The 25,024-nt window shown below is 41.0% G+C and overlaps 3 protein-coding genes across 4 annotated transcripts; 2 read left to right on the top strand and 1 right to left on the bottom strand.

Moving 5' to 3' along the window:
- Positions 1-88: 88 nt before the first annotated feature.
- On the top strand, positions 89-8,344 carry krr1 (KRR1 small subunit processome component homolog). Its single transcript, XM_023408734.2, has 10 exons — positions 89-226; positions 734-909; positions 1,448-1,582; positions 1,817-1,942; positions 2,390-2,473; positions 3,619-3,675; positions 5,469-5,639; positions 5,927-6,004; positions 7,706-7,802; positions 7,897-8,344. The coding sequence occupies exons 1-10, from the start codon at positions 97-99 to the stop codon at positions 8,043-8,045; spliced, it is 1,203 nt and encodes a 400-aa protein (XP_023264502.2). The 5' UTR covers positions 89-96; the 3' UTR covers positions 8,046-8,344.
- Positions 8,345-9,105: 761 nt separating this feature from the next.
- glipr1a (GLI pathogenesis-related 1a) lies at positions 9,106-12,454 on the bottom strand. The gene is made up of 6 exons (XM_023408735.2): positions 12,192-12,454; positions 11,024-11,272; positions 10,761-10,873; positions 9,923-10,008; positions 9,590-9,616; positions 9,106-9,478 (listed from the first exon to the last, which is right to left on the bottom strand). Exons 1-6 carry the CDS (start codon positions 12,360-12,362, stop codon positions 9,300-9,302), a joined length of 825 nt encoding a protein of 274 aa, XP_023264503.1. The 5' UTR covers positions 12,363-12,454; the 3' UTR covers positions 9,106-9,299.
- Positions 12,455-14,777: 2,323 nt separating this feature from the next.
- LOC111656847 (uncharacterized) lies at positions 14,778-24,782 on the top strand. 2 transcript variants are annotated; one of them, XM_023408740.2, is made up of 6 exons: positions 14,778-15,098; positions 16,808-17,025; positions 17,228-17,297; positions 17,417-17,507; positions 18,915-19,024; positions 20,431-24,782. In XM_023408740.2, exons 1-6 carry the CDS (start codon positions 14,957-14,959, stop codon positions 20,814-20,816), a joined length of 1,017 nt encoding a protein of 338 aa, XP_023264508.1. In that variant the 5' UTR covers positions 14,778-14,956; the 3' UTR covers positions 20,817-24,782. The 2 variants fall into 2 exon arrangements, with proteins under 2 accessions (XP_023264508.1, XP_023264509.1); XM_023408741.2 differs by having other exon boundaries at positions 16,811-17,025.
- The last annotated feature ends 242 nt before the right edge of the window (positions 24,783-25,024 follow it).

Raw genomic sequence — 25,024 nt, forward strand, 5'->3', positions numbered from 1 at the left:
CCTTTAAAATCCTACTTTCAGCCTTCATTAGCTGCCACCGCATTGCTGCCACATCAATAGGTGGCAGCAATGCGGTGCAGTAGTTCAGTACCAACCATGCAGCGCAAAGTCACACGAAGAAGAAGGTATGCGCGTCACTTCCGGGCAATAATGGCGTCCTCCACGACGGGAGACGGCGTGAGTGAAGCACAAACAGGGAAAAAATCGAAAAAGACTAAAAACCAAGGTGAGTTATTGATTCTCCTGAGGTGGAGGCACTTACCTGACACCGAGACATATATTCTCTGTGAGACGTGGCTGAATATTTTCGGCTAATTCGTTTGTTGTCATGTGGGTTGGAAAGCACGCAGGAGTGCACGTTAAGCTAACAAACGAGCTGTCTAAACATCTGCTGCATGTTTTTATCAATTACTCCCGAAGGTAAACGACAGGAAATAAACAGTTTAGACTCTCCAGGTTGTTCGGCTTTGTGGTTATTGTTGGTTTTAGCATTTCAAAAAGTAAACATGGACCATGTGCACAATAACTGCTTTAAATCAATCTCCTCCAAATCTTCTCAAGTGTTTGTCGGAAAGCTGCAGCGCTCTGTACTGAATGACCGCAGTGCAGTATAACAGGGTGCTGGATTCTCAGGACCTATACAATAGTGTATTGATTAATGCTGCTGACATTATTATGGAGGACACAGTGTCTGAGTCACAGGGAGGATGGTTCTGATGTCTGTGTCTTACAGTGGATGAATCTGATCTCCTGACTGTTCCCGATGGATGGAAGGAGCCGGGGTTCACCAGAGACGACAACCCCCGTGGTCTCCTGGAGGAGAGCAGCTTCGCCACTCTCTTCCCCAAGTACAGAGAAGCCTACCTGAAAGAGTGCTGGCCGCTAGTGGAGAAGGCTTGTGGAGAGGCAGTAAGTTCACTGTTTTCCCTGAACCACTATTAGATGAAGACACACCACAAACCTTCAGAAACGAAATCAGTTGTATTGGACAAAATGCCTTTACATGCACTAAGAATTTGATTTTCATTGGTCGCTTATAACGATCGATATATAATATTTTAGTCTGAGCTTAGTCATGTGATTATTGTTGACTTAAGTTTTACTCAACAAAAGTTAAAGACATTTAAATTCTAGTTTTTGTGCCATGCGGGATGAAAGAGGACTCAGGCAAATGTTTAGAAGTCTTTGAAATCAATTTAGTTGAGAAATTGAAATTAAGTCTGAAAAGTAACATTTAACCTTTTAATAATGTTTATATTTTAATCCTGACCTCACCACATTTGAGTGTGGAAATAAAAATAGACCTGAACCTGGGAGGATTATGTCAGTACCCTCTGTCCTCATCAGAGTCCGTTGCAGGCCTGTGCTGTGCGTAGTTCAGGTACTGGTTGTGTGTTTGTTTCATGTTGTTTCAGTCCTGTGTGATGTTGATTTATGTTTCTCTCAGAACATAAAAGCCTCTCTGGACCTGATAGAGGGCAGCATTACGGTCTGCACCACTAAGAAAACCTTTGACCCGTACGCCATCGTCAGAGCCAGAGATCTCATCAAGCTGCTGGCCAGGAGTGTCCCATTTGAACAGGTACTGATATGTGTGCTCACATACAGGAGGACACTGCTGTCGTGTAGGTTTGCGATTGACTCTCTTGTTCATACTTCCCCTGGATATTACGCAGCGCATGGCATGTATAGATTTTGTTTTGTGCTGCTTTTCTTTGACAGATTCTTGGTGCTTGACGACAGCAGTAGCATCAGTGCTGGTTTCTGATTATCAGGTTGTTTAACTGCCTGTTCATATGTGTTTTTTTTCTTCCAGGCTGTGCGGATATTACAGGATGACATGGCGTGTGACATCATCAAAATCGGGACCCTGGTTAGGAACAGAGAGCGATTTGTGAAGAGAAGACAGCGGCTGATCGGCCCCAAGGGCTCCACCCTAAAGGTGAGCTTTCTGAATCATCATAAATTTTAAACCTAAATAATATGAGAGAAATGAATCTGAACTGAACTGTGCAGACCTCCAGTAATGTCAAAAAACATACACCAGAACATTCATAGAAAGAAAGAAGATTGATAGTAAATGATGCAGATCTGCTGCAGCCCGTCCCTCCACCAGGGTCAGTGCGAATTCCTTCAGCACTCTTTGTGTGATCCCGCTGACAAACAAACAGATCCAGTAAAAACATAATGTCCTTGGTGGAGGGAACAAAGCCTCAGTGTTGTGTTTACTGGGTTTGTTCACTGGACCGTGTCGGTGTCTGTTGTCATGATGCTGCATTTTGTTGTAAATGCCTCCGGGTGGCAGCATCGCCTCTGATCAGCCACAGTATCCGAGTGCTTGTGGAACAATGTAACACTGTTAATGGACCATCTTGTCTCTTCCCTCCAGGCGTTAGAGCTGTTAACCAACTGCTATGTGATGGTGCAGGGCAACACGGTGTCGGCCCTGGGGCCCTACAACGGCCTGAAGGAGGTAAGAACTTCAGAGACACAGACCTGCAGCAGGTGATCATGAACCAAGAGTGACCACAAGTTGAAAAATGAACTTATGAAAATATTTCATTAACATCTCAGAACACATCGTGTGTGTGTGTGTGTGTGTGTGTGTGTGTGTGTGTGTGTGTGTGTGTGTGTGTGTTACAAACTCCCCTCAGGTTTAATTAGGCTCTGTTGAGCTCAGATAGAGGTGAGGCCAAACTCTAATGAGCCCTGTTGGGAAATGTGGGTGTTTGCAGCAGCAAATAGCAACAGGAGCCGGCAGCAAAGAGAGAAGAGCTCGTGGGTACAGAGGCCCAAAAAGCTCAGAACGAAATAAATAAATGATTATGAACTAAATAATCAAATTAATAAATTATGTAAAATGTATGAATCAAACAATAATAAGAAATGATTAAAACTCAGTTCATTATTATTATACAACTGGTTATCTCCTGTTAGCTACAACAGTGGTTCTCCAACTTTTTCACATCAGGGACCCTAAACTGACACAAATTAGACCACAGACCCCATCTGATAAGATTTTTGCTTTGAGATGTTTTATTACAGAAGGTGTTTGACCGAAATAGTCACACAGTCTGTCACTGTGTTATTTATGGATGGAACTGTAGAGAAAATAAATGATTCCCCTTTTTTCTGGGGACACCCAGGAACGCCCTCAAGGGCCCCTCGGTGTCCCCGGACCTCACTTTGAGAACCACTCAGCTAGAACAACATTAAAATCAATGTATTAATCGACTATCGAGCCGCTACTTTAAATATTAGACACAGATTATGTTTTTATTGTGTTGTCAGAGACATTTTAAGTCTTATCTTATTCTATCTTTATTTAGCTAACAATGCTACACATGCTATCTGGCTAACTGGCTATCTCACCAGGCGAGGTTGTGAGCTTGTTGTATTACTCAGCATCAAAGTGCACAGCCTGCAGGTCGGAGTCCATCCACATGTTTTTATGCACATTCTCAAAGAAACACTGGAAGCACTTCTGTTGTCGTCCGTGCTACTTGCAGCACGTTTCTGTATTTGCTTGTTTTTCTTCTCGTTTTCGTGTGTTGAGCTCTCAGGGCCACCGTAAGCATTTTATTTATTTATTTTTTTTATGTCTCCTCTGTTGTGCAGGTACGCAAAGTGGTGATGGACACCATGAAGAACATCCACCCCATCTACAACATCAAGGTACGTTCGAAATGACAGAAACCCGGCTGGTTGGAGGTTTGTGTCAGTCCACAGCTGTAGTACTGGACAGACTGCTTCTTGCCCAATGAAGATGTTTTCCATCCTTGTTCTCGATCTCCTGACTGAACTGAATCTCTCTGGGTTTGGACGCCAAGGTTGGCTCAACCTGGAGCTGAGGGCATGACAGAGGCACTTGTTCTGTTTCAGGTCCTAGTTTAATGACTAACAATCTGAACCAGACACAATCGTTTTAAATCTGTTTCAGCAACACTGTGGAGCAGCCATAGTGTCTGACATGTTTGATAAATGACACAGGTTAGGATCATCAGTCTGAGGTACAGTTAGTGATCAGTCTCTACAAACAGCACTGAGCTGCTAGAGAACAGAGTCTTGCTGCAGGTAGACTGCATGATGTCCAGAGACACTGCTCGTCTTCAGTATTTTACATTAAGTCTAACCTCTATGCTCACAAACAAACTACTGAATTATAAAGCATCAACTGAGTTTTTTTTTTTTTAAACTTCAGAAACAAATGAATTGATGTTTTCAGGCCTGTTTTCCTTCACCATGATTTGTTTCGAGACAATCTATTGCATCCATGCAATGTGTCAAAAGTCATAAAAAACAACGTAAACACTTGCGTTTCGGGTTTTTCAGACTTCAACAAAACAATATTTTGCAAAAGTGAAATGGAAACACTTTTTCTCACATCGGAGTCGTGGCTCCTGCTGTATCGGGCCCCTGGGAGCCAGTTCCCAGACTGCTGGAAACAGGTCGTCACGTTTAATTGGAACAATAATTGTCAACTGTGTTTTGTCGACCACAACATGCTCCCACATGTGACCTGAGGCCTGTACTACAAAGCAAGTTCAACACACCCAGGATAACTTTTAACAAAGCAGGTCATCAACTGGCGCAGTTAACCCTGGGTTTACCTGTACCTATATATATATATATATATATATATATATATCATCATGCACTTACAATACACACACACACACACATATATATATATATATATGTATATATGTACACGTGTGTGTGTGTGTGTATTATAAGTGCATGATGATGATGGACACATGGAAAGACTCAAACAGCAAAACTATTCCACTGCTTTTTATAATTCTATATCTGGTGCTCGTTATTATTGATCACTTTATTGTAAACTCTTTTGTCCCTGTCAGGATCCTGTAGGAAAGATGACTCTGTTCTTCCAGTGATCTGATTGGCCAGTAGTTTGACTCTTGACAGGTTTTGATCTGATCCTCATAGTTAACCTGCACCGGAGCGGGTTAGGAGTTCAGCATAAGTTACCATGGTAATTTACCCTGGTAACAAGTGAACCACCGTCGTACGACTGAAAACCCAGAGTTAAACCTGAAGTGACCTCGATAACCTCAAATCCCGCTTCGTAGTCCAGACCTCTGGAGAGCCTGGTAGCAGCTGTTTCCCTGCTGCTTTAACTCTGTCAGAGGAAATGGTTGTAAATGTCTCCCGGCAGCAGTTTTATCAGTTGACAGTTTAAGAGGTTGAGAAACAGTTTAAGATGATAAGTTGATAAATGAATGCAGAGTTGGTTATACTTAAAGTGTCAAAGCTCCCAATAATAATCTTACTATTCACACTAAATGAAAGCACTTCAGTAGTGAGAGCCAGCAGTAAAGAAACTACTTGTTAGTGCAGACGGGGTCTTTAGTGCGACAGTGCATCACCATCAACGTGTCATATTTTTACGGCTTTTATTTCTCCCGCTCCACCCCCACCTGTTTCTCCGTCCTCTGACTGTTCAGACGCTGATGATCAAACGGGAGCTGTCCAAAGACCCCGACCTGCGGGTGCAGAGCTGGGAACGCTTCCTGCCCAAGTTCCGCCACAAGAACCTGGCCAAGCGCAAAGAGCCCAAGAAGAAGAGCGTGAAGAAGGAGTACACGCCGTTCCCGCCAGCACAGCCAGAGAGCAAGGTCAGCAGAAGTTTGTTTCAAACTAAATGTCTGTGTAACTGCCTCAACATTGTCTATGGACAGTTTTAGTCATTCACACTTGGTCAGAGAAACTTTGTGTTGTATTATAAAAAAAAAACACATCAGGTATTTTAAAGGTTATTATGATTAAAAGATGGAATTTAATGTAACTAACTAATAACACAACCTAAAGGAAAGTTCCTTGTTATTGAGGCTGAGGACGAATCTGTATATCGAGACATTTAAAACAAACTTATTTTAACACTGATTGTAACTGATGTTTGTAGGTTGACAAAGAGCTGGCCACAGGAGAATTCTTCCTGCGTGAAAGTGTGAAAAAGAGGAAGAAGATGGAGGAGATTAAGGTGAGTCTGATTCAGTCACAGCGACTGGTCACATGACCGATACTACAGCAGCCAAGTCCAGCTGTCTTCAGACCAGGGGCCTGGTCCAGAAAATGGCTTAGACAGACTTTGATCCTAATCAGATGATCAGAGTTATTATGCTACAGTTCCCCATGGCAGTGAGTAAATAAAGAGCAGAGCCTCCAGTGGAGCCAGAAACATCAGTGTGGGAGATTCTCATTTATTAGTAAAAAACAGAAACGGTGACAGTTGGAGGAAAGAGTCAATAAGTGAACATGATTACATTTTATTCATTATTCAGCTGACTTGATTATTGTTAATGGATGATTGACTGCTGGAATCCAACTGTTTGATCCATTAAATGCTAAAATCCAGTTATTCAGCTGTGACCTGACGAGAACAAAGTTCTGCAGCAGAAGATGACACTACAGATGAGACACAAGTCTGTAGATCTATGATAGATCATTGTCTGACTCAGTAACAGCCTCATGATCTTGGTGGTTGAAAAGCACCACCAACATCAGGACTATATGCAGCCTTCATTCACAAACTCGCTTTTTTAAACTACATTTAGTCCAGTTTGTAAATGTTAGTCTGTTTTAACTATGACAGGAACATATCATCAGTGCGACCAATCACAACATGAGAAATGTTTCTAAAGCTTTTTACTTTGCAGTGATTAATGTTTCAGTGCAGACGAACTGACAGACACGGAGTCTGTTATAAAAACACAGTGTAGAGATTTTACTCTCTGATCTTCTCCTGACATAAACTTCTACAAACACTTCTGATAGTTGGAGTTATTTGATGTGGGGGTGTGTGATGTAGTTATCTCTGGTCAGTGTGTTACCTGCAGTAGATTCAGATCAGCTCGCTCTCAGTTTAGAGAAGCAGCAGGAGCAGCGGTCCTGAAGCTGAGTGATGAGCTGCTGTGGACAGGAACATCTGCAAAACCGTGTTTTAGACACTTCAGTAAGATGTACACAGAGAAAAGCTAATGTCAGTTAAGTCTATGATATATCTTGAATGTTTTCACCACTTTATCTGCCGTCAAACAGCCCTTTCCTTTGGAACTACATTTTCTGGACTGCTGAACTACCATATTCCTACGTACAAGCACAACTACGCTTAGCTCTGTCCGGCTCAAACAGCTGATCTGCGGAGTAATACGGTGTGTACTGTAGGTGCACATGTGTGTAGGAATACAGTAGTTTAATGGTTGAGAGAAGATAGTTCCAAAGGAAAGGGCTGGTGAAGATATTCAAAATAAAGGATAAACTTCAACTTTATATTAGTTTTTTTTTTTCTGTGGCCATTTTTTAAAGTGGCTAAAATACGTTTTTGAGGTTGGCCCCGTGCACAGCAGCTCATCACTCAGCTTCTGATCCGCACTGATCTGAATCTACTAAAAAAACTGAACCAAACTATCACTTTAAAGTGATCTCTGTTTCTGGAGCAAGAAACTCAATTTCCCTCAACTCAAAGTTAACAAACTTCAAATTTTCACTAAATGCACTTTCTTGTTTTGACCCCAGCGGAGCACATCTTTGCCTTCTTTTCTCTTTGAAGCTAGCAGATAGTTGATGATCTAATTCCAGGGAGCATTATAAAAGTCTGACATTTCCAAAATCTGCAGAATAAATACTAAAAGAGTTGGTCATTTTCTGAGCAGTGATGAATGTGACTCTTCCTCTTTCTCAGGTCAAACAAGGAGAGGCTCTGACCAAGAAGCAGGAAGAGCGGAACAAAGCTTTCATTCCTCCTAAAGAGAAGCCTTTGATGAAGAAGACCGCTAAAGGTAATGAAGTGACAAAACAAAGTAAATACGTCTGAAACTGTGCTCTGTAATAATACAACTAACCCACATCCCACCCGTGTTGCCTTTGTCACAGCTCCTGCAGATGGAAAGCTGGACATCGACGCCATCAAGGACAAAGTGAGAAAAGCCAAAACCAAGAAACTGGGGGCTCCACCAGTCATCCCAGCTCCTCCCACCAGCACCACAGACAAGAAGAAGAAGAAGAACAAAACCAAAGGCTAACCACAGACTGACGCCTCCGCTGTTGTAATGTGACAGTAAAGACTCTGTAAGCACGTGGGAAGATGGGACGTCAGACTGTGGATCAAAACCAATTCCAATACAAGCTGCCCCGGATGTTTTTATTGAACTACTTTTGTTCCTGTTTGTTTTCTGCTGTATATTCTGCTCTATCTGGAGACCAAGCGTGTTGAGCAGCAGTAGATTTCCCTCTCGTCTGTCGCTTTTTATGGATTCAGATCGTCCGGATTTTGTATGATCAGTATTTATATATTGAAAAATATATTTTTCTCCCTCATAAACACTGATGTGTGACTGAATCAGATTCAGAATACAACCTTATACTTGTACCGTTGGCCCACATTACATGTAGTTGCAACATTTTGCCCAGCACCTTCATTGCAGAGGTACACAGTAATTTCATTGCAGAGCTGTACCTTTGTGTTGGTACCACGGTTACGATAGTTTTGGATTTTCATTCGTTTTAATTTGTTTTAAAGCAGGTTTGTTTAGTTTTTATTGTTTGAAAATGCTCAGTTTTAGTTTAGCTTTATTAGCTTCAGTTAGTTTTTTTTGTAATATGGCGAGATTCAGAAAGGTCAGAAAAAAGTATTCACTGAGGACAAATGAACAACCATACACAAAAGACGGTGATAAAAGATTTGTGTCAGTCAGTGTGTTAGTGTCATTAACCAGAAGAATGCAACTACAACAGAACATAAAATGAGTGTAAATATGGGCACAAACATGCAAAAAGTCAACACAAGGTGCAGCTTTAAATGCAAAATGTGTGTAACTCTGCGTCTGTGTGAGATCCAGGGCGAGACTGTGAGGAAAAACGTGAAAAAACAGCTGCAGCTCTGGCACAACGTTGCAGTTAATTAACAATAATTTACTAGACATCATTAATACAGTGAAGGTTTTGGACCTTTAAAGTGCACATGTACTGGTCGTGCAGTGAGAGGAGTGACGCAGCTATAAAACTGGAAGATAGATTTCATATCTACCCAAAATATCAGGCTGATGTGTGAAATAAAGTGACAAAGACAAAAACTAAAGACATTTTCTATATAAATTTAGTTTATTTTAGTTTGGGTTAGTAGTAATCTTACTGCCATGCAGTAAAATAAAAAAATCATTCAGTCATTTGTTTTTAAAAAAATGTTGATGGAGTTGAATAATCGAAGATGATCTGATCTCATCTTCATCTTAACGCTGGCTGAACAGGTCCATGTTGTTCAGGTCCAAACAGAGGATCTACTCATAGCAGAAGACATCAGGGTAATAGTGGTGGACTGCATATGCCGTGATGAAGGTGAAGATGAGGCCGACGGGCCGCACAACCAGAATGGTCACATAGCTGGAACCAGTATGTGTGGCATCCAGGGATGGGTCCCGGTCTGGGGTCGGGTCCCAGTATGGGGTCCAGCTGTATCCTGGAAACACAATAGAAGTTGAAACAATTTTATTTCCATTTATTTTCAAACTGTGCTGGATTATATCTCTGCTTCAAACTGTGTTTTCTGCTTTAAATGCGTCACACTTACTTTGCTGTGAATCTCGTTTTTGGTCACCTGCAAGAACATTAACAGGAGAAATGAATGAAATGCCACAAGTTGTGCTTTTCTTGTTTTGCCCTCAGCTTGAGCAGATAACTCATGATCTTTAGGGAAAAATGTCTCAGTCTTTTCTCCGGCTTTTGTAAAGTGACTTGTTAAAAACCAGTGTAGGTAACAATGCGAATGCAATGCAACCACAACCTTTTTTTTTTTATAGGTGAAAAATGACAAAAGTAGTTTTAGTGTTTTCTTTTTTTAAAGACTGAATCTAAAGGAAAGGAAGGATTGTTCGCATCAGCAAAAATGGGACTGAATACTCACGGCAGAGACTGTCACTACAGGTGCCTTCACATCCAGAGCAGGCTGCCCCTTTAGTTTCATATGGTCTCCTTCTGTTGGTGTTGCCCCTGCACAAGAAACCACCAGCTGAATCACTCTCCCATGTGGCAGGTAGCAGCTCATCTTTGCCCTGAACCTTTCAGCTTCTTATCTCCTTACTGCTGGTGTTACATTATTTTTCAAATATAGAAAATTCAGGTACCTGTGGTGTGTTTGCTTTGAGATGTAGTGATCTAAAAAATGTAGCTTAAAGGAAAAGATTTGCATCATTCTATGTTTCTTAGTGTCAATAAAGTCCGTGAAAAGACCAAAACTAACAATGTTTGGGGCACCCAAGGGTGTAAATCCTACGTTTGTTGAGGACTATTTTCAACAGTGGATTATTACACATTTAGTGCTGTACTATTTACAGCAGCAGGATGGTGTGTGTGGGACTGAGTCACAATAAAGGACAGCAGTGGAGCTCTGTGATACTGCTGATTAAGATATATCAGATTTTTAATTAGGTAAGTAATTGTGAGTAGGACACAGTCATTGTTGGGGTTAGTATGTGTATGTGATTGGTTGAGCCAGACTCACTGAGTGGTTGACTGTGCCTTGTTGGGGGATGTGGTAGATACATATGGTTTTATACCACTTCCTGTTTTTCACATGAATCTTGACTTAAAGTGACCTGAAATATTGAAGCATCACTGCTGGATATCTTTGCCCCCCCCCTTGTGACACCTTTGTGTAACATCAGTTTTATCATCAGTTCACCGACAACTCTGAGTCATAAACTCAGAGCCGTAGGTCTTATTTGTTGATGTGTTCAACTTACGCTGTAGCATAGTTGCAGACAAAAACGACACCCTCTCTGTTATTGAAGTATTTGACACCATTGGGGCACAGCTCAGCGGCACAACCAACCTTGTAGCTGCTTCCCCAAACAACCTGGAAACAACAAAAGGGTTCAATTGTGCAAGTTAAAAGGTTCCTCTTTTTTACTGACCCTCCGCTCTTAAAGCTTTTGTGATTTCAAAACAAAGAGGGAAAAGCGGAGAATAAGTACATTTTCATTAACAGTAAAAAAAGTGCACATACCTGCGTGTAGTGGCCACAGACTTTACTGCAAGTGTTCCTTTCATAGTTGTAGTCTGCTTTTTCATCCACCCATTTTTTTATGGCTTTTGTCGCGTCAAATGATGACGGTGGGTAGCCTGTCCATATGTTCTCTCCTACCGACGAGAAAGTGGGGTGCACACTGCTGACATCTTTGAGGCGAGGGTTGTGGTCAAACACACAGTGCTTTGCCCACGCTCTTGCAGTAATGGCCAAAGCCTCGTCCCACGTCTGGAGCAGCAGAGACAGAAAATATGAAGCAACAGCCCTTTATAACGAGCCCATCTTTTTTTTTAATAGAGGTTTTTAAAATGATTGCTTCACCCACATTAAAAAAAGAACTGGTTTTCATTCACAGGACAAATATATTATCTCACTTACTCCTTTTGGCATCCAGCCGTGCAAAGAGTTTTGGTTTTGTTTGTCCAGGTTTTGAAATTTCGTCCACTCTCTGCCATTCCAATATGATGGAAGCGAATGGGATTTACTTTGGGATGCTCACAAAAGTGTAAATAACAAAGGAAAGTTGAACAGCAGAGTGTATTTCCTCTCTGTGAACAGGTTAGTGTTGATTTTTGTGCCTCTGTGCCGGTGACAGCCAGGACCAAAGGTGTATTGTTTTCAGGTTGTCTGTCCTATTCTCATGGATGCGATATTTCAGTAGTCCTTGACAGAACTTCTTTAAATTTGGCACAAACACTCACTTGGACTCAAGGACGAACTAATTAGATATTGGTGGTCAAAAGTCAAAGGGCAAGGTCACTGTGACCTCATGTTCTTGTGAATGCAATATAGCAGGAACCCTAAGAGGACATTTCATTCTGTCACACTGTGACCTCACAAAACAATAACTTACAAATTCATTCACTAATTATGACACAATTAAACTCAAATGTCTATGAGGATACAATGAAGTGAGGACTTTGATTTTTTTATCCAAAAGGTCAAAGGTCAACTTTACTGTGACGATGTCAAATATGTTCTGCAAAAACACTTCTGTCCATTATTCAATGCTGTAGCTGAAGAAGGGGAGATTGTGATGTTATTATGAAGTAGGGTTGTTGGCAGAAGGATACACGTAGGTGGTAATTCTCGTTTAAGATAGTAAGAAGAATAAGTAGTGAAAAATCAAAGGGGTTGTTCTGCCTACCATGTACAGCATGTCACTTGCAGGTGGATTGACAGATGACCGCGCCCTGTTGTGTTCCCTCACACATTCATCAATGAACTTCCCATCTGTGATTTCTGGCAGTACGACTGAGCACACCCCCGAGTCCAGGACGATCCAGGCCCACAGTAACAGGTCCACCCTGCTCCCCATGCTTCAAAGGATAAAACTCCACAAGCGAAGACGCAGAGTTTATGACTCCGTGAAATACACTTACATCTGCCAAACTGACACAGGAAATAACACACCCAAGAGGAACAGGATGTATGAGCTGTATTTGGCAATTTAAAGAGATATTCTGATAAAGAAACACATGCTATTTCTTATAATTAACCCAGTGTAACCCGTTGATAACAATGTGGGCAGTGGCATCTGTGCAAAATGAAGTTGTTAAATTGAGAGCAGTGTGATGTGGTGAAGAGGAAATGGAAAATAATGTGATGAACAGGGTCAAATATCCATTGCATGCAAAATGATTCTGTTAGGCTGTTTACCAGTTGATTGATTGATTTTTTTTTTTTTTAATTTAGCATGCCAGAAAAGCATGCAGACCTAACTTTTTGTGCTCAGATTAATTATTATTAATTAATTAAAAAATTTTTTTTTGTTTTTTTTGTTTTGTTTTCAGTGTACATCATTTTACTTGTTTGTTTTTCTGTTCTAACCACATGGCTCGAGGGATGGCAACGCCAGTTATTCCTTGTATTGCCATGAAACTTTAGGCTCTTCAGATGTTTAGATTCTTATCCATCACTCAGTTCCATCTGATGGATTCTAAATTCATTCTGCAGCAGAACAGAGTCACAAAGCACTATCTTCAGCAACGAGCTCGAACAAGGAGTCCTGGAGCAGATGGTCTGTCTCCCACAGAGCCCAGATGTCAACATCAGTGAGAGAGTCTGGGAATTCCTGAAGTGAAAGAACGGAGGCAGTGTAAATCCACAGAGGAGCAATAAGACGTTCTCCAACATGTTTGGAACAACTTATTGGCCAAATTGTGCCCATATTTAAAATGTAAGAAATATTCATGCCATTATTTTTGAAAGCATCTCCACGATACTTTTTGAGCCTAAAACCTTTGCACAGTGTTGTATTTACATAAAAACAATTCTTTTGTTCATTAATTTCTTGGCCTAGTGCAGCGATCTTCTGGAGTCTCCACTGGTTGTCTGGACTCGTCGTGTTGGAGACGAGGCCGAGCAACGCAGAGCTGACATCATGTCCACTTCCAGGTTAGCCTCTGTTCCACTAGCTCCTGTAACTCAGTGCAATCGCTCATTGAAAACACTGAAGCGTGTTCCTGGGTTTTTCTTTCCATATTCTAAGACAAAACTGACATCCATTATAGCAGTTGCTATATAAAACTGAAACCTTCATGACCTTCATAACAAACAACGTTTACTTTGTGACCACAGGAAAGACTACAGCTCACATGGAATGGGAGTATTGAGTGAAGGTTGTGATCACTCAACCAACAACCACAACTTCCAGCATAAGAGGCCATTAACAGAACCCACTGCTTCCGGAAAACCCTCGAGGGTCCAACTCACTTCAGCAAATGCAATGATTGTTCCTCTGCCCCAAAGCAATGCAGGATACACACTTCGTTTTGATCACTAAGTGGGCAACTACCAGGCTAAGATACCTAACTGTGTATAAAGCTAGCTCCACCTAAAGCATCTACAATAGCAAAATGCTGCTTATACATTGATGCATCAATGTTAACAACCTAATAATGTCATATATAATAATAAATCAGTCACAGGAGCCACTTTTATGCAGAATTAATATTTTTACTCTTGACAAATACATTTTACTGATAAAATTTATGAACATAAGTAGGATTGCATGGAGAATTTTTACCTGTAAGTAATTTACTTGACTGTTTTTACATTAATGTATTGGTTAAGACAGTGGTTCTCAAACCTTTTATATCAAGAACTCCTAAACTGATTCAATTTAGACCACGGACCCAAGTTTGATAAGATTTTGTCCCAGGGTCTCCCATCCGACAATATTTTTACTTATAGATGTTTTACAGAAACTGTTTGAAACCCATGACAAAGAGTAATACATTCTGTCATTGTGTTACTTATGAATGGAATTATAGTTAAACTAAATTATTCATCTTTTTGCTGGGAACCTCCAGGAACCTCCTCAACGACCCCTGGGTGTTCAGGGGGAGACCATATGAAGAACCAATGACTTAAGAGATACGTTTTCTACCACTGTCTATATGATTCTTTTCCCAATGCTTTCCTCCAAATTGTTATTTATTTATTTATTTATTTATTTATTTATTTATTTATTTATTTATTTATTTATTTATTTATTTATTGTTATTTCAAAATACTTCTACCACAGCTTGTTTCTTATTGTATGAAATGTTTGCAAATATGAAATGTATAATACACAATAAATATAAAATACGATATTAATTAATAACCCTGTTAATACAACATTTTCTGTCACAGACCAGTTTTATTTTTACGTCAATAAAGCCTTTTCAGTCAACGCTTTTATTGTGAAACGCCTGTCCCGGAAGTGTTGTTCTTGTGTGGCAGCAGAGTGGAGCACAGCTGTTTTGGGCCGAACAGCCTGGTGTCAGACCTCAAATGTCACGTTATTTTTCATTGTATATTGGCAGCTAACAGCTTGACGCTTCCTCCTCGTCTCCAGCCCCTCCAGCCTCGTCTTTCAGCGTTTTCCGGCCGGTGTCTCGTACCGTTAGTGTGTTTCGCGGTAGGATGGTTTTGTCAACATCACAACAAGTCGCCCTGGCTTTCACGGCCGTGCTCTTCACGTTTGTCGTCCTGCCGAGGTTGTTTGGCGTAGGCGGCGGGACCGGAGCGAAGGAAACCAGATTTGACCCTCGGTACACCAGAAAAGGTAGGAAATGTTCCCACAGACAACATGGTTCCTACGAGCCTCCTCTCATATGTGTCGTTTTGCCTCGAGCGCACTCGTCTCTTCAGTTTGCATTAGCCACCGTGTGCACCAACAAGTTTTCCCAAAATAAAAGTCATGACAAAAGACTGTATGTTCACTTTATTGTCACGGAAGAAGGATTTCAGTGTGCGATGGTGCACCAACACTGAAGTCTGTTAAAGATACAATTTAGCTAAATCGCACAGTTCAAGTGATGTAGGACAGTAAAGTCAGAATCCACCAACACTCACATCTGTCTCCTTAAAGTGTACAACAGCATCAACATTAGATGGTGGCATTATCCTTATTTTGACCTTTCACTGTGATGTAATCTAACTTCCTCTTTTCAGAAAGGAAGCATGCATATGTAGAGTTAGTTTCTTCAGGATTTGTACATTTCAGTCTCACAGCCGGAGTGCAGGCACAGAGGAGCCAGTCTCAGGGTAGAGGAGTGATCTTCTCTGGCGTGGCTTTGGTGGCCTTTGCCAGGTGCGCTCCAACAGCTGTGGGGCATCTGTTGCCTGATGTCAGACTATCAGGGACCTCCTGGCATGGAAGTGGACATACCAGCTGCCCTATAGAAGTGAAACTTGAACTCCCTGGTTCTGTTCCAGAAGTAATGGTGCATTCATGTGCTCCTTAGATTGTTCCCAGTTTCCCCCCCTCCTCAGAGTTGGGAAGTCATTCTTCTGACTTCAGTGTGTTCATGTGCTTTTAAGTCAGAATGTGGAAACAACATGGGCGCTACAAAGAAGACGTGCAGTAAAACACATTGATAGCTTTTTCCAGTATGTGTGTTACTTATTAGGGTTCCTGCTAATACATAAGTTTTGTACCTACTCTTGGTCACTCTGTGTAGACAGCAGCTAACAATTAAAACCCAAAACCATATTAAAAATTAAATGTTGATTAAAAAAAAATTGATTTGCAATATGTGAATTTGCACTATTAATCAAAAGTTTCTTCCCATCAGTCAAACATTTACTTTTGTCCGCCTTGTTTCTGCGTATGGACGTCAACAATTTGGCAAGTCAAGTACCAAAATTTAATGTTAAGTTTATGTGAAGTTTCCCAGTCGGAAACTCTATTTTTCTGATTATTCCAACATCACATGAATGCAGGTTATAGAGAATAGTCTGCAGAATAAAAAATGATCCAATTTCATCAGAAAAGTGAAAAATAAGACATAACAAGAAATACATTCTTTGTGGTATATCTACTGATGTATGATGTAATCACTCTGCAAGCGAGTGATGACTTGCTCCCTCAAAAATAAAGAATTGTAGTCTGCAACCATATTGTTATTTATTTGACAGTTTTAAGTTCTTTTTAATGAACACCATTTCCCATAAGCCCAAGTTGGTTAAATGTCACCAACTTGACGGACTGAGGTCAGTGGAGTGGTAAGATATGAGAGTGACATGGCTCGAACATCTTATGCGTTTTATAGACGGCTGGTAAGTTGATCATGTGAAACTGGTTGATGGGTTTCACCATGTCACACTGTCACACTGCTAAAATGCCACGGGAGCTTTGTGTCTTTTGAACGCTGACAAACAAGTCCTGGTTCAACTTCTGTAGAAGTTACAGAGGCTAATTCTGACTTTCCTTAGACACTCGCACTCAGGCTGAAAAATGAATGAGAAACTCTGTCGTTTTAACTGTGGCAGCAGGTCCAGGCCCGGGCGCAGTCAGAGGCCAGCCCATCAGCGTGAACGCCCCCGGCTCCTCTCAGACCCCTGAGAACATGCAACAGATGAAGAAGCTGATGGAGCAAGAACTGAAGAATGACAAGTACAAATCCAACAGCAACAAGGGCTACGTGTTCACACTGATGCCACTCTACGCCATCGGGGTGGGAGTGTTCGCGGCCTACAAGTTTCTGAAGGTAAGATAGAGAAACACTTCAATGTGAACTCACAGACAGCAGAGATGTAACAAACTTAAAAATTAAATGTAAAATATTAAATACAATTACAACCCGCCAAACAGTATATGGTACCTGTAGTATCTGATTACATGAAGAGAATTTACACCTTTTGAATGACAATCATCAGTAATTGTATAATCACATTGTTTTCAACTCGCAGATCAAGTCAGCAGATGACCAGGCACAAAGGGACAAATTTGCAAAAGGGGCCAAAAAATCAGTGGAGGCAGGTGTGTACTGCGATTACTGTTTGCATATCTGCATATCTATGTGTGTGTGTGTGTTTTGTGGTCACACATATTTGGTTACCATGAGAAATTTAAATATAGAGTTGTTTGTTTTTGTGCAGAAAACCAGTTGAATGAGCTGGAACAAAGACTCGCACAGACAGAAAGGATGCTCAACTCCATCCTCACCCAGCTGGACCCGCTCACTAACTGGTGAGTGTCAGCTTTCACATGCTTCGGTCTCCAGGTGTGCACGCAACGCCTCGTCGTCATACTTTGTGTACATATCTGAAACATGATGCCCCCACTTTACTGTCTGCATCGTTTCTAATTTACACATGTAATATAAATATTGTCATTTTAACTGGAAATGGAGCAGAGAGTGTAGGAAAAAATGAATTATTTCCAGTTCTATAAAAGTTTGGATTTCATGAGGAGTAGTTAGTTAAAGCAGTTCATTAACCTTAAATGAATACTTCAAGTGGCAATACGCAAAACATGCTTCTCATCTAACTATCAGCAAGAAATGGTTCAGTCTAATTCCTTGAGGGGGAAAAAGAGAGCAGAAATAAAGAAAAGGGAGAGAGTGAGGAGCAGGTAAATGACAGAGAGGCAGGTGGGTTTGGTGTGTATTTATGGAGGTGGCAGCCACTTAGGTACGCAGAGCAGAAGTGTGATTTGTCTCCTGAACACTAGTCAGTAATTCTGCACTAAACCACGGCTGCACCTCGTCTTGATTTTCAATGAATCTGCAGATTATTTTCTCTCATGTCCCTGAGGTGGGCTAGTGACGGCGGAGTCAGTAACATGACAAATAGAAACTGAGACCAGGAAGTGGTGAACAGAGGAATACACGGCTTATTTAGTAACAACAAAACAAAACCTGGCCAAAGGGGGCACCAGCAAATAAATGTATTGTCTGTCAAAAAGTTGCCCTTAACCTCCCACCACGCACCTCTTACAGTATATACAACAGAACCCAGTTCACAACTGTGCATACGTATAATGAAAAACAAAGAGGTTAGATAGACTACATTGAACATTAGCACCCTAAAGTACAACCGCAATGCAACAAGGAAGTGAGTACACCTGTGATTTCTAATTCAGGCTAACTGCATGAACGCACTGCAGGTGTACACGCACAGGTGCTGGGCTCAAAGAGCAAACAACCAACCCTTCCTACAAGGATAAACCATATTGTGTGTGAGAGTGTGAGAGTGTGAGTGTGTGAGTGTGAGAGACCTGCTCATTAGATGGTTGGGTTCGCTCCAAGTCACTGTTGTTTGAAGAATGAACCTACAATTTCTTATTGAAAAAATTTCTAGCACTGCACCTATATGACGTTGGTTGTCGGGCGGCGAGACCAACAGTGTGTTTTATCCTTTAGGATGTGCGTGTGAACCTGGTTTGATTACATATGTGACTTGGTATTTACATTCCACTAATATCACTGTTTTCCACTGTTTATAACATGTCATTATATTTTCCCACATTCACCCTGTTGTTAATAATGTATACTTGATTGATTCCTGTAACATTATCTGTCTGCACCACTTAAAGGGCACAGTTCTTCGTACATGCTCAGAGTGGCTCCTCTTTTCACTTGTCATCCCTCTGCAGTGTGAAGTCAGTGGCCCAGGACCAGAAGAATGAGATTATGTCTCAGCTACAAACCATCCGGTACCTGATGAAGAAGAGAGGGATGGACTGCCCCCCCCTGAACATCAACGGTGGGCTGATCTACTGTTTCTGACTGTGTTCACACTGCAGACTCATCCGGTGCTCAGTGATCAGGCACATGCAATATGCTAACTTCACTGCAGCCTGTATAAAAAGATATTGATAACGCAGCCGTGCCTCATGCTGCAGTCACAGCTTGCTGTCAGTGTGTCATCACTGTTGCATGTCTTGTTATGATGAACCACAATTTGAAATTCAACTTTGAGCTGCCACACTGATTCGCATCTCTAGAAAAGTGTTTTGCATCCAAGTTTACACTCATGAATGTGGTTTAAGTCAAATCTGCAAAAAAAAACGGGCCGATCATGAGTCTGTGAAGTCTCACTTGTCTTCAGAGCAGCTGGACTGACGTGTTTTGCATGAAGCCTGTGGTTTGGTGACCTGAGGTTGTGTATTAAAATCATGTTGGTTGATCAGAGAAACCAGCAGGACGAGTCTCACCTGATGTGTGTGCAGAGGGAGGAAACCAGACCTCTGTCACTAAGTGTATAAACATTTGCACACTGTGTAGTGCATGCACTTTCCCATTAACCTTCCTTTTTATTGCAAACAAGCTTTAGTTTGTTGAAGTTTGTGTTACCATAGTTTAGTAAGAAGCCTGATCTCCGTCTGTTTTAATTGGCTGTTGATGCTGTTTAATGTAAAGTCCATTTAACTGTTTTGATCATTTCCGTTTATGCACACAATATTCCGCTGTAGTCATGTCACACTCGCCACTCTGGTGCTTTACAGTTTACTGAGGGATTGTTTCCTGCTGCTTTTTTTTTTTTTTTTTAACTCAACACTTCCTGCAGTGTTTCATGTTAAAGCGACAGTAGAGTCGGATCAGCACTCTCCCGGTTTGGAGACGCAGCAGGAGCACGGGCACAGAAGCCGAGTGACGTGGTGCTGTGGACGGGCTCAGCAAAAACATGTGTTTGAGCCACTTAAAAAAATACCCACAGAAACAGTTTGTGTATGATTTATTTTGAATATTTTCACCTCTTTATCTTGCTGTCAACCAGCCCTTTCCTTTGGAGCGACGGTATTCCTACACACATACACACATACAGCGCACACTGTATTACTCTGCAGATCAGTTTCATTGATCGTCACTTAAAGGAGCTTGAAAAATGGCAGCGAAGGAGCGACTGGATTGAATCAGTGAATGAAAACAGTGTTTCTGATTAAACAGAGACTCAGAGCAGCAGAGTATGACCTGTATGTTTCACTGTTGTTTCACTGATTAGTGATGTGGAAATGTGCATTAAACAGAATTTATTGTGTGAGCTGTGAGAAAAAAGGTGACTTTTTAGCAACTGGCCTTATGGGACATTAATGGCTTGTAGTAGAGAATTTATGACGTATTGATTATCAGTAGAATATAATCATTTACTTACTTGTTGGACTCTTTCAGAGGCGTCCTGCGAACGTAATCTGGACCACCTCATCGAGTCCCTCGGGGTCAGCGACTCTTCGGCAGCTGAAGCTTCTCCGGTGGAAGGGCAGAGCCGCGGAGCAGCAGAGGCCTCTGATAAAGTCTATGAGAAGCATTCAGAAGCTAAAGATGAGGCTGCGACAGAAGGTGAAGAGATGAAGGAACTCATACCAGAGGAGTCTGACGGGGAGGTGGAGAAAGAAGGAGATGTGCTGGAGGAGGAAGAGGAGGAGGATAGAGCAGAAGAGGAGGAAGAACAAGTGGAGGACTGTGAGCTCATGCCTTCACTAGAGGACTCTCATGAGCCAAACAGTGAGGAGGTGTTGCCTGTGTCCGGCCTCAGGCGACGCAACAGGCCTGAATGACTGTACTGCAGGACTTCTGCACTGTATAGAAAAGTGATAGATTATTCTGAATATTTATTATCTGAAAGGCTTTCCCTCCATGCTGTGTACTTATTCACCAGAGAATAAGAGTGTGTGTCCATATAGTGTTTTCCTCTGGCAGAGACGTGCTGGCAGCGAGCTGGGGAGCACCTCATCGCAGAAACACTGTATGTGTGTTTTGTTTCTATGACAACAATATCTTGACAACATATCACCACTGCTGTTGTATGACAGACGAGCATCGCCACTTTGCTTTTCGGTACTATTAGTTTGACATTGTTTTTTTCACCATGAGCACCAACCGGAGGATCGTTGCACTCGCAGCTTGTATGGATGAGCTCGTCGCCGCTCAGTGCGAGGAGGATGTTGGTGCATGACACGACCCGGTGGAGACAACAACACGGTGATTATCATCGCCTCGTCCACGCCTGTTTTAGGCAAAACATTTTGTTCTGATAGTTTCTGTCTGACATATGATACAGTCAGAACAAGCTTCTCCTACATTTTCTTGGTCACCATGGCGATGAGTCCCGCCCCATCTCGTTGGTTGCCTGAAAAGGAGCTACAGTGATGACACCAGTTCGGAGATCTTCAACTTGAAGCGCTCGGAGTAGCCGCACGAAGAAGGACGAGCACTCTGAGAAGCCGGCAGCATGCAAAGGATGCACTCGCTCCTCACTGGGAACAACTGAAAAGAAAAGAAAAAAAACACTATATGGACACTCGCCCTGATGCATTAATAAGCAACAATAATTTCATAAGGAAATGCGTCTAATTAAACACACAGGGCTGTATTTTCCTGTTCCAGTCACAAAGATCAGCACAAACTGTAGATCATGTACACAAGGTCATCTATGAGCAGAGAGCAGAAGGGCTGGTTGAAATAGATTGGGTGGTTGGTCATCTTACTCGTTCCTATTTAACAGTTTTGCTAATCACAGTTTAAAGTTGAATTTTCATTTGTAGTGACTTACAGGAAAATAATGTGGTGCAGTCCACAAAGTAACTTGATTTGTAGCACTGATGGATGACGGATATTAGTAAAAATCACCCATTAATCTACAACCATTGATGTCAATAATCTAGCCATGCTCAGTACACACTGTGTCCATCACATTCCTGCTGCAGTTGCATTAAGGTTGTATTTTTAAATGCTGTATCTCAGGTTTACAAACTGTGCAGCTCGGGTCCACAGGGGTGAGCAGAGGAGTGGAAGGGGAGGTGACAGACACAGAGGCAAAGATACTGTGTGAAATGAAAGGGACTGGTGCATGCTGGACTTCTGAAAACAACAGGAAGTTAGTTGTTAGCTGACTTCTGATTGGGCCTGCTTATCATCACAGTCAGCAATGGCTGCTACACACTCATGGAGGGGATTAAAAAACAGTGCCTGAGCAGCTGTTTACTGCAATTTGAAACTGGAAATCTAAACACACAGACGATGCACATTTTTAGATATAGTGTGAGGTAAGCTTCCTGAGAATATCGTTTGCAATGTCCATCATTCATCACTAATAAACATCCATAAATAGAGAGAAATCAGAGTGAACACTCTCCTTGGAACTACAGCACTGGCCCGAGTATGATCATGTTAAAGTTTCCTCAGTGTCAGATTAATCCAGTGATAATTATCTGTACATCCATGAGTACACTGTAAACAGAAAATACAGACTGAAAACTGACTCCACTGCAACATACTTCCTGTTGACATTCCCCCGAAATATGGGAACTGTAGTTCCAAAACTACACGAGAGCATGATTATCCCCCATATTGAAGTAAGATGGAGAATAATAATAGGAGAAATAAAATTTGTTAGAATGAATGTTTCTCATGTTGGTCAGATGGGGTGGTGTGTTTTTTGGGGGTGCAGCTGTCTCAGTCTGTCCCAGTTGCCTACAGAGACTTCTGTAAAAGATCACTCTTTGAAACGTGCGCATGTTTGATGTGCACGCATTCTTACCACACAGGCTGATTTTTCGAAATCCCAGTTCATTTGAGGGAAACTATTTTTGTGCAAACGCGGTTTACACATCTGTCCCCAGTTCCGCAGACATATGATCTTTTCTTTTTGCCTTATCTGCATGGGACTCCTGCTGCTCCTCTCACTTTAGCACTGGGCACCAAAATACAGACGAGACGTGCAAACCACAGGGTATCTTCAGTCTTTGTGCTGACAGGAGAATAGAGCCCTGATGTCCTGTACTTTCATGTTGTCAGTCATTTTGTAACACTAGTTATCACCTTTTTAAACTTCCCTGATTTTGGAATGAAACTACTTTATGTACAGTTTTGGTTACAAACACTGTCACTGTCATGAGTTTAGGTTTGCACCTTGTTAGAAAATGCCAAACATTTAATGCATATATAATCCAATGGAATCTGTTACTACTAGTTTGCCTTTACGGTTCCTTTCTCATCGTCAGACACAGATGCAATTCCTAACATGGCTGCATTCCATTCAGGTCCAGATGTTGATGTGAATTCATGCTCACTGACATGTCTTACTGAAACAAAACATTATTAATGTTTGTTTCCTGCTATAACAAGTGAAATGTCTGCTATGAGAAAGGTCTGTTGACATCATGATTTCACCATGATAAATACCACATACACTTCCCTGTCTGTTAGTCTACAGGAAAGTTGCTGTCAGTGTTGCATCTTCACGCTGCACCGTCCTGTGCTCTCACCCTCAGGTTGCTATGGGAATGACAGCAATCCAACTAGTGTCAATCAAATTCATGACAAAATGCATAAAGGTTTTTACCATAAAAATGTTAATTATCTTTTTTATTTTTAATATATACTAAATTCTTTTTTTTCTTTTTTTTTTATCATAAAGGGATTGACATTAATGCTGCTGGATGTGATGAACCTACTCAGACTGTAGGATATCATAACATACATTTTAGAAGTGTGGCATGTTGTTGATACATCAAATCATATTTGTGCGTTTTATTTTCTGTAACTGTTTTGCCTGCACAATGTGTGACTGCATGATGTTTTCATTTATTCATTCACACGGAGAATGACAATCATCTGATCAGCCAGAAACGTGAATTCACAGTCAGCATTACTACAGCTTCAATGTTACATTAGTTTTGTTGATAAGAATTCTTTTGGATGTGTTTGTTTTGTTTGTTAGATATTTATTGGATACCACTACCATAGAACCGAATCAGTCGTCACTTTTGCCTTATATTTCTATCTTTCTTTTGAAAATGTGATTTAAAATCCATGTGGGAAGTTACTGTGGTGAGGCTTTAAGGTTGTTCACTACTATCAGGGTACGTCTCAAAATTTCCAAATGTAATTAACAAATTTAGGTCGTTTTAATATGTGCTAAGATCAGTTAACACCTAACAGTACATTCATGACTGTTAATACAGATACAGTAGCACCAGAGTAACATTATTCATTAATCTGTACGTCCCTGTCTGTTACAGATTAGCAAAGCACAATTGCGAATTCATAATTTCATTTAACTTTGCAGTATATGATAGTAGCCCAAATGCTTATGTAGTAAAATGTGGTAAAAATCACAATTAAATAGTTGTAGTTATCATTTTTGACAAAATTAGATTTCCCTGTATTGTAGAGTTTATCGTATGATAATATACTACCCAGTCTTATCATTGTGCAGCCCACAAATCATTGCCTTATTTGGGATGAAATATTTGATCTGGTACACTGCAGAGGATGTTTCCCTCTGCCTCATATTTTCACTGTCTTCACCTGACACTAAGTTTTACACATTGAAATTATAGCCAATGTATCCACACCACAAACCTTTGCCTTAAATTATTTTGGAAATGTTTTTGTTAGATTTCTTTCCCTTTAAGCGTAGTTAGCTTTCTGTGTTCAATGTTGTATGTTTCATGTGCGAGTTGAGTGGGAAAAAAAACTCAGCTTGCCTTAGTAGAAAATAAAGTTTAAAAAAAAAGTGATGCTGTTGGTCTGGATGACATTTAAAAGCAGGAGGTTATTAAGCTTTAACCACAATAGATTTATAAAACTGAGTTTACTAATACTAGAGATGTTGTTTGCCACTAGTTTTAAATATGACCACCTTCCTCCAGTGTTTCCTAATAATTTGTATTTAGTGGTCAGAAAGGTCATATTAATTAAAATTAAGATTTAAATTTCATAAATATGTTGGAGACTTAATGCAATTTAGAAATTTCAAGGT

This window comes from Seriola lalandi, unplaced genomic scaffold (genome assembly GCF_002814215.2).
Source record: "Seriola lalandi dorsalis isolate HSWRI2012SDOR001 ecotype SW California unplaced genomic scaffold, Sedor1 jcf7180002054371, whole genome shotgun sequence".
Lineage (NCBI taxonomy): Eukaryota > Metazoa > Chordata > Actinopteri > Carangiformes > Carangidae > Seriola > Seriola lalandi.

Excerpts from the sequence above, each read along its gene's own strand:
- glipr1a (XM_023408735.2), bottom strand. The coding sequence starts at position 12,362 with ATGGGGAGCAGGGTGGACCTGTTACTGTGGGCCTGGATCGTCCTGGAC. Across the intron at positions 11,273-12,191 it reads CAAGTGACATGCTGTACATG|ACGTGGGACGAGGCTTTGGC; the intron begins GTAGGCAGAACA and ends CTGCTGCTCCAG. Across the intron at positions 10,009-10,760 it reads GTCTGCAACTATGCTACAGC|GGGCAACACCAACAGAAGGA; the intron begins GTAAGTTGAACA and ends TTTCTTGTGCAG.
- LOC111656847 (XM_023408740.2), top strand. The coding sequence starts at position 14,957 with ATGGTTTTGTCAACATCACAACAAGTCGCCCTGGCTTTCACGGCCGTG. Across the intron at positions 17,508-18,914 it reads CTGGACCCGCTCACTAACTG|TGTGAAGTCAGTGGCCCAGG; the intron begins GTGAGTGTCAGC and ends ATCCCTCTGCAG. Across the intron at positions 19,025-20,430 it reads CCCCCCCCTGAACATCAACG|AGGCGTCCTGCGAACGTAAT; the intron begins GTGGGCTGATCT and ends GGACTCTTTCAG.
- krr1 (XM_023408734.2), top strand. The coding sequence starts at position 97 with ATGCAGCGCAAAGTCACACGAAGAAGAAGGTATGCGCGTCACTTCCGG. Across the intron at positions 227-733 it reads GAAAAAGACTAAAAACCAAG|TGGATGAATCTGATCTCCTG; the intron begins GTGAGTTATTGA and ends TGTGTCTTACAG. Across the intron at positions 5,640-5,926 it reads CAGCACAGCCAGAGAGCAAG|GTTGACAAAGAGCTGGCCAC; the intron begins GTCAGCAGAAGT and ends TGATGTTTGTAG.